Source organism: Antrostomus carolinensis, unplaced genomic scaffold (assembly GCF_000700745.2).
Source record: "Antrostomus carolinensis isolate BGI_N321 unplaced genomic scaffold, ASM70074v2 scaffold36267, whole genome shotgun sequence".
In the NCBI taxonomy this organism is placed as follows: domain Eukaryota; kingdom Metazoa; phylum Chordata; class Aves; order Caprimulgiformes; family Caprimulgidae; genus Antrostomus; species Antrostomus carolinensis.
Genome location: NW_010325947.1, coordinates 4,795 through 13,930, shown reverse-complemented (window position 1 = coordinate 13,930; position 9,136 = coordinate 4,795). Strand labels below are relative to the sequence as shown.

The 9,136-nt window shown below is 44.3% G+C and overlaps 1 protein-coding gene across 1 annotated transcript; it reads left to right on the top strand.

Moving 5' to 3' along the window:
- Positions 1–238: 238 nt before the first annotated feature.
- Positions 239–8,207, top strand: LOC104519329 (LIM domain-containing protein 1; the record flags this gene model as incomplete). The annotated part of the gene is made up of 6 exons (XM_010171419.1): positions 239–298; positions 1,597–1,659; positions 3,117–3,247; positions 4,999–5,050; positions 6,518–6,586; positions 7,557–8,207. Coding segments are annotated over 6 exons (513 nt in total), but the record flags the coding sequence as incomplete, so codon positions are not given.
- Positions 8,208–9,136: the final 929 nt, after the last annotated feature.

The window sequence follows — 9,136 nt, the reverse complement described above, 5'->3', positions numbered from 1 at the left end:
CCCACCTGGAGGTGGGACTGTTGTCAGGATCCAGTGACTGCCAGTGGCAGAGGAGATGGGATTAGTCATGCTGGAGGCTGGGAAGACCCTTGCTGGGGTTGGGTGCTCTTCTCCAGCTGTGTGGTGGCCGTGCTCAGATGTCCTCATTGTTATTCACTTCTTAGCAGCCAGTTTTTGCTCACATTTTCTCCCTGCTCTCTGCTGACCTTCCTCTGTGTTTTTTTCCTCAGGTCGAAAGCTGAGAGGAAAAGCCTTTTATTTTGTCAATGGCAAGGTGTTCTGTGAAGAAGATTTCCTGGTAAGCACACAGCTGACCCTTGTGCTGGCACGTCTCAGCCTCTCCACAGACCCACAGCCTTTCTGCCTGGCAGCTTTGCCCACGTTTCACACGGTATCCTGCCTGGCCCTTCTGCTCCCCCTTTATCCAGGGCCAGCCCCAGACATGGTGGCTGCCCACATGTGGTGCTGGAAGTAGCCAAGGGAAGGACCACGGTTTTGCAGTGCAGAGCCTGTAGTTGTAACCGTAGCCTCTTGCAATGGCTCCTTCAAAGCGTGTCTCTGTGGCCATGCTGTGGAGACAGGAGTGAGATGAACAGCTACAGAAGAATCAATGAGTGAATGATGAGCTTCCTGATGAGCTGGTTTTGCTTGGCCATCTTAATGGATATCTTTCCGTTGCCCTCAAGGGATTTTGTGTGAATGTACCTGAGCATGAAGCAATTCCATGGTCCTCTCCTTGGCTGGTGGAAATAAAAAGCCATATATGCCTGTGCCCTCAAGCCCTCATCGATTAAGCCTTTACTGAGACTTGGGAAAATCATATTCACGTGTTTATTGGGAAAGTCTAGTGATTTCTGTCAGAGAGAAGTGAGTTAATCTTCTTTGCTCTTATCAGTCTCTTCTACACAGGCTGAAAATTGAAAGATTGGTTAAATGCATCTAAAATATTTCATTTTGCCAGTTTGGATTTCCACCATTCAGGCAGGACCGAAACCTTAGACAGATGATGTGTTGTGCCTGAGGTGCATGTTGTGGACCTGATGGGCAGTTCCTTAGCATTAGATCTTAGGAAATGCAGCAAGAAAGGTGTTCTGGGCCAGACTTGAATGTTACACTACCAGAGAGCTGGGACAATACTACTGAAGAGGCTCCAGTAGACCTGTAACTGTGTAAGCAAAGGAAGGTTTTGGCTTTCTGAGCCTATATATACAGATGGTGTGATACAAATTTGTGATAAACACAAGTAAGTTCCTGGCATGTAGATTTACATGGTCAAATAAGAATGTAAGTCTTATTAGTAAATGCCTTATTTGCATGTGCATTTTTGGTATTTACTTATATTCTTAATTAAACTTAAATTTAGGACTTGAAAGTTGCAGGAACTTGTACTCCTTCTGAACAGTAGAAGTCTGATGTCTTTGTAGAATATCCTCTGGGGACTCATCCACAGCTTCATATACTGAAAAAATCACTGGGAAGTTTGGCTTGTGTAAGGGGTACAGAAAAAGGCCAAGCAAGTAACATCCCATAATATGCTGTTGTTTATGCTCGACTAGCTTTGTGAAATTTTAAGCCAATTCTTTTTTGTCCTTGCAGTATTCTGGTTTCCAGCAGTCAGCTGACAGGTGTTTCATTTGTGGTCACTTGATAATGGACATGGTAAGTGATAATTGCTTTAGGAGAAAAAAATCCCACAGCTTTTTAGAAGAATGCATGAAAAGCAAAATATATTCATATCCAGTGCTGCCTGTTATCATCTGGTAGCCTGCCTAGTGTGAGATTGGTAGCAGAAAGAAAATCCACTAAGCCTTTTGTTGATTTTTGCAAGGTAGTGAAGCTGGCATCCCGCTGTATGTGATGCAGAGACGTGGCTCTGCCTGTTTTCAGTGCAAATGGAAAATCAGAGCCTTCAGCTCTTTCATCCCCTTTCGGGCTTCCCTGGACAGTGTATTTGTAATCCTGGTGATGCTTGCTGCTCAGAAGTGCCATGGCTCTGCAGTGCTCCCTTGCTGTGGGACATCAGTGTGGTTCTGCTGGGCCTGTCTTTCCTGTAGTCAAGCCCTGATTCCCATGTACCTTCATGATGAAACTGCTGTCTTGTTGCTGCTTGTTGTGGGTACTGGAAGGTGGTGGGCTGATACCTTGGGGAGTAAGTTCAACGCAGAGTATGCGATCCAGACCTCAGTTCATGTCTGCCCAAGTCCTTGAAATCTGTTCAGTAGATGTGTGGACATCCCACTGAAGCAGGCATTTCTTATTAGCCTACAACAGGTACCATCTGGTCAAGATTTGCACGGAGTGGGTCACAGCTCAGGGGGTCAGCTGGACTTTAGCCAGCACTGGGCAGGATTCAGTTGTGGGTGATTCAGAGGGAGACAAATTCATGGTCATGTAGCTGGAGAGCTATGGCTGAGGCAAAGAAATTAGGGATTTCTGAGTGGTTAGTTCACAGCATGCCTCCCAAGGTTTTCTGATGCTTATTACTAATTATCTTTGCTTGCTGGCTTACACTGGGAAGCATTAAAATTGGAAAAGCTGTTTTATACTTAGAAGTCATATTCCAGGTAGTAATTGCTGCCCCAAAGCCAGCAGGTGAATTGCAGCTGTTGAGTTCAATACAGTTTCCATGGTCTGTGTTAATTAGAAAGCCAGGCTAGCGAGTACAGAGCTCTTGGATATCTAAGGTATTATGCAGACGTAGCAATAGTATTTATTTCAGCCTCTCATGGAAAATATAAAGATGTGTTTCCTTTTGTTGGCCTGGTACATCTTGCCTTGTGATCCTGCTAAGTTCAGTGGGCTTCAGAAATTATTTTCTTTCCTTTAAATTCTGTCACTTCTATCCTTTGTAATGCTAAATACCTTGACTGAGGCTCTAAATTGTTTTCTTACCTATGCTAATAATTCATTTCTCTGGAACTAGGTGATATATATATTGATTCCAGCTGCCCTTTCCATCCTTGTTAACTCATTTTTCAGATGAGGTGCTGCCCAAAAAAAAAGAAACAGCCCTGCTGATGAATATGCAGCATTGTCTGATGTAAAGCTGTGTGTTTATTATTTTCGCCTTTATTGGCTGTTAATATGCTTTTTTCCTGTCTCATGGTCTGTTGCAGATCCTGCAGGCTCTAGGGAAATCATATCATCCAGGCTGTTTCCGATGCGTGGTCTGCAACGAGTGTCTGGATGGTGTGCCATTCACTGTAGACTCTGAAAACAAGATCTACTGTGTTAGAGATTACCACAAGTAAGGACAAAATTTTTGTGGTTTAACCCCAGCTGGCAACTAAGCACCACACAGCCACTCGCTCACCCCGCCCCGGTGGGATGGGGGAGAGAATCAGAAGGGTGAAAGTGGGAAATCTCGTGGGTAAAGATAAAACTAATTTAATAATTGAAATGAAATAAACATTAAAATATTATTATTAATAATAATAGTGATAATAGATATACAAACGAGTGATGCATAGTGCAGTTGCTCACCACCTGCTGACCAATGCCCAGCTCATTCCCAGATAGCAATCCCAGAGGAGAGAAAATCCCAAAACCCCAATTGCAGAAGAGAGAGAGAGAGAGAGGGAGCTTCTCAGCCAACCCTCATCTATATACTGAGCATGATGTTGTGTGATACGGAATATCCCACTGGCCAGTCTGGGTCTGTTGTTCTGGCTGTGCTCTTCCCCCTCAGCTTCTGCACCTGCACACTAACAAGGCATGGGAAGTTGAAAAGTCCTTGATTTCTTAGCAACAACTAAAAACACCAGTGTATATTATTCTCATACCAAATCCCATACTGAATCCAAAACACAGCGCTATTCTAGCTAGTGAGAAGAAAATTAGCTCTATCCCAACTGAAACCAGGACAAAAATAAACAGCAGAGATGCTCCAATCAGCAAGCCTCTAATTTAGCTTTTCAGCGAGTTAGGAAGCATGGATTAGTAAAATAGGGACAGGATTAGAAGGCAGAAGTTTGAGGATGGGGCTAGACCCTAAAAATTCTGATGTCTCTCCTCTTGCCCTGCCATTGACTTTCTTTGTAACTCTGAGGAAGTCACTTAACCCCTGCCTGGGCTTCAGCTACCCTTCTCCCAGGCAGAGGTATTGAGAAATAGTGCTCGTGAAGTGTTCAGTGATATAAGAAATCAGTCTACTCTGAAGCAGATTTATTCACTGTGAATGCCTGTCGAAATCAATGTGAATTGCTTTTTGAGTAGTTGCAGGGCTGAGTTTGACTTCTAAAGAATGCTCTTAGAAATCAAAGTGAAACTTTTATCCAGCTGTAAATTAAACAACTGGCAAATCCACTTAAAAAACCACTTGTCATTTAGCAAAGTAAAATGGCTAAATGGCTTTTAGCTGGTAGTTATGATATTAGAGCTGCATACATTTGGAGTGTCCATTTGGCTCGCTTTGTTCCTTGCTCCATTTTCTGAGCAGGCAGAGTGTTAAGTGTTGCACAGGCAGCCCCAGGAACTGCTCTGTGTTGTGCCAAGATTAAGAGTTGCCTCCGTGTGCCACTGTTGTTCTGAAATGATGCGCATTTCCTTGCCATTTCATTTAATTACTTATTTATTGTGTTACGTTGTGTTATAAGGCCTCAAGGAACCTTATGGTCCCATGGTGTTTTTTCTGAGGTTTCCTGCCCCAGTGCAAGGCTGCCACTTTTCTTAATGTGTTTTTCTGGGGACGGTCCTGCTCAGTTTCTCCCCATTTTCTTCCAAGTCTCTCAGTAGCAGCCAAGAATTCTCAAGTGGGTTTGTTGGGTTTTTTTTCTGCCACTAAATGTAAAATGTAAGATCTATTTTTGCCTGACTGAGCAATGTGTGCCAAGCATTACTTACAATCAATCCTAAAATTAATTTATGATATCAGAATGCAAAGCTTTCCTGTGGATAAGTTATTTACAGCTGCAGCTTTTCGTTATTGCTGAGAACATACAGCAATATCTTTTTTATGTTGATCTATAACTTGCCTTCACTTTCTCGTTGCTCTTCCAGAGTTTTAGCTCCGAAGTGTGCAGCATGTGGGCTTCCCATTCTACCCTCCGAGGTGAGAGCCTTTTATTTTGTATCCCCTCTGAGGAGAGAGCGTCATGTCTCAGGCCTTGCTGTCTCTCACACTTTATCCTATGTCAGGACAAATGTCCTTGGGGATGGGGAGAAACGATCACTTCCTCTAGCGTGCAACCTTTTTGACCTATGCTCATACACTGAGATGTGACCCTTCTTTTGCTCAATAATGAAGCTTATTTCTGCTGAGCCAGGCTGTTTTTTTCAGCTCCTGCAGGATTATACTGCTCTTAGTTTTATGTTCAGGATGCCTTTTTTTCTTTCCCTTATGTCAGTAAATGCTGGTGGTGCTCGTGAATGACCTCTGTGTGACCTTCTGGGATGAACTCGTTTTAATACTTGGAGGAAATGAATCTTGGGCAAAACCAATTTAAAGTGCTGAGAAAAGTGTTGTATTGAAATTACCAAATCATTAATGCCTGATTTGGGATAGATGTGACTGTTGAACAGAGTAGCCTCAAGATCGCAGGCCCTGGTCCTCATGGGGGACTTCAATCACCCTGGTATTTGTTGGATAAGCAACACGGACAGGCGCACGCAGTCCAAGAGGTTCCTGCAGTGCACAGAGGATAACTTCCTGAGGCAGGTGGTGGAAGAGCCGACAAGGAGAGGTGTGCTCTGGACCTCGTTCTTACTAACAAGGAAGGGCTGGTTGGGGATGTGAAGGTTGGGAGCAGCCTGGGTTGCAGCGACCATGAGATGGTGGGGTTCAGAATCTCATGTGGGAGTTATAAGCCAATAAGTAGGGTTGCAACCCTGGACTTTAGGAGAGCCAACTTGGACCTCTTCAAGGACCTACTTGGGGGTATCCCATGGACTAGAGTGTTGGAAGGTAAGGGAGCCCAAGAGAGTTGGTTAACATTCAAGTACCACTTCCTCAAGCCCAAGACCGGTGCATCCCTCAGAGAAAGAAATCAGGCAAGAGTGGCAGGAAACCCGCATGGATGAGCAAGAAGCTCATGGAAAATCTCAAAGGGAAGAGGCAAGTCTATGAAATGTGGAAAAAGGGTCTAGCTACTTGGGAGGAATACAGGAATGTGGTCAGGGACTGCAGGGATGCAACTAGGAAAGCACTGGAATAAGCTGCCCAGAGAGGTTGTGGAGTCTCCATCTCTGCAGATGTTCAAAACCTGCCTGGATGCCTTCCTGTGCAACCTGGTGTAGGCAACTTACTTTGGCAGGGGGACTGGACTGGATGATCTCCTGAGCCTTCCAACCCCCACCATTCTGTGATTTCTGATGTGACATTTTAGAGGATATCTGCAGTCAATGATGAAGCTTTACTGTAAAAATAACTGCAGGTGGCAGGATTTATTTGTGGTGTCCAACCAGCAGCTCAAACGCATTTGTTCAACGTTCACATTGTTGCAGGAAGCAATCTACAGAGTGCATTTGTCTGATCCTGCTGTAATCTTTTGTATTTTCTCTTTTGCTTGAATGCTTACAGGGTTCTGATGAGACCATTCGGGTTGTGTCCATGGACAAGGATTACCACGTGGAATGTTATCACTGCGAGGTAGGTCAGCAGCTTTCTCGGGGAGTGAGCACTTAATAGTGATAACTACTGTTATTTTTAAGATGGCAATAAGTCTCCTCCCTTCCAGTGGCAGTAGATGAGCAATTCAAGCCTTGCATTGTGTGACCCTTTCTGCCAGTGGCTGAGAAATTTCTAGTTTGAGGACAAAGTTTAGAGCAATGTGTCTCAGCTGCAATTTCATTTGCTGTCCACAAAATCATGGGCAAAGATTTAATTATCATTTTTCAACTTGGCATTTTATTTTTTAATGAAGGAAACATGGTGCCAGTAAGGTTCTATGCCGCCTTTCAGAAGTCGTGAGCTCCTTGAGATCACATAAGTGTATCTGATTTCCAAGTCAGATTGTTCAAAAATGCTAAGGTGATGCCTGATCCTGTCTGGTGTAAGTTACCTTCACTCTCATGGAAAATGAATGTATCATTTGGGCTAGAGAAAGGATTTTGGCTACAAAAAAATCCCAAGAGGTGCCAGCTCTTAAACACCATTTCGTCTCTGAGTAGGGCTTCACAGTGAGCCTTCACCCTTTTGCTCTCTGAATTAAAATAAATAGATGTATTCTCTCACTGTGCTCGTATGCAGTGGAAAGAGGCCCTGACACAGCAGGCTGGTTTCACATCAGTACAACTGCAATTAATGTAATGTGAAGAGGTGAATCCTACCTGAGAGTGTAAGGAGACACGAGCGTGTTTAAAATACACAGGCTTGCACCTTACCACGAGATAAAGCTTATTCAATAAAACTGTGTAAAACAAATTTGTACAAGGCTGCCCCTCAAAATGCCTATGTCAGATGCTTTCCTTTTCGTGGCAAATGTTGGACTTCACAGGAAGGAGCTGTTGGCTGTGTGTCTTCAGTCCTTGTCACAAAGTCACCCTCCTGGAAGCCAGACCCCACTTCATGCAGGAAGATGAACACATGCTCTAATAATCTGCACGCTCTGTCTTTGCAGGACTGTGGGATGGAACTGAACGACGAAGACGGACATCGCTGCTACCCACTAGATGAACATTTGCTTTGCCACTCCTGTCATCTGAAACACATAGAGAACGGCACTACCCCAGCAGCTGTGTACCAGCACCACTACTAGCCAGCCTGGCCAACGTGGGAAAGCCCAGACAGAAGACCTGTTACATGATCTCCCTCTCCCCACCCTCATCTGATTTCCTGTGCATGTTTTTCGCCAGTCGGCAGTGTTCCTGTAAAAGGATATGAGAGATTTGTGCTGGATTCCCAGAGTCTGTATGATTGTGAGTTCCAGCTGTATCAAACCATGCCTACTTGACCAAGAATGTGGCATGTTATCTAAACTGATCAGTTTACTTTTACGTGCCTTTTTCTGCTCTCTGGAGATTCCTCTTGCTCATTTTGGAAGATTCTTCAGTGAAAGCACAACTTGCTGTCGTGCCTATGGACTCAGATCATGCCATGCACAATTAAAAAGCCAGAGGCTGGCTTGCCTGCCTGCCTGCTGGGGACATCCCGTCAGTCTAAGTGTTTCCTGACAAGCACATTTCATCAGATTCCCTGAAGGACATCAGTCTATTAATACCAGCTTTTAGACACTCTCTCTCTCTTTTTATTAATTCTTTAAGAAAAGAAAAGAAAGAGGTCTGTGCAAAATGGCACGCTCAGACCTTCTGTTTGATTCCCTGAACTCCAGTATCAAGTCTGTCTGTAAAAGCACCAACTCTCCAAGCACAAACCAAGTGTTCTGCCTGGCAGGTGAAGGCCAACATCCCATTTTAAACAGAACAAAAAACTGGAACAAGCTAGGCTAAGCTACCACAGTGACTTGGGGCCCAGGCTTGTGTGTCAGCGTGATACGCAGGGGCCAGTCTGCTGCGTCAGAGTCTGAATAGTGGATTATATTTGGAAAGGAAAGATCGGGATGCTGAAAGTGTGGACACTGGGGAAATCCAGCCTCGTTCTTGCTTGCAGAGCTTGCTTTGGAAAAAAGCTCTGTACACAGACACTTGCCTGAGTTTTTCAGCTTATCCCCATAGCTCAGCCCCCAGCTTGGCCACTCCTTTCCGTGGTGTTTACCCAGCACAAAGCCATTTCATAATGGTGCTTATTTAGAGCTCTGGGAACAAACTTGAGATCGTTAGGAAGGCTTTGTTACACAGGGATTTAGAGCCCAGCTCCACAACCTGTACTCAAATGAGTATGTTGGTATAAACAGATTTGCTCCCATGAATAATAACAGCTTATCCGAGCAAGGGGTTAGTGAGTTTGGCACTTGCTTTCTGCTCTGCTGAGAAAGCAGAGGCAGATTGTTTCTCTTTTTGAACCCCCCTGCTTTATAGTCAAAGAAATCTGCTCCCCCAGTGTTTGTTACATGTAAGATAAATATGCCTGCAGTGCATGTTCTGTAGGTACCAAAGCTGTGCAGCTCCTCGTGTACAGGTACAAAGTTTTTGTTTAAGAAAAAGCTTTTCATTTAAAGTCTCAGATGCAAGCAGGGATCTTAGCTACCCTTTCCAACATATTGTGTGGAAAACTAGTTAAATCCTAATGTGTCCATGCTAA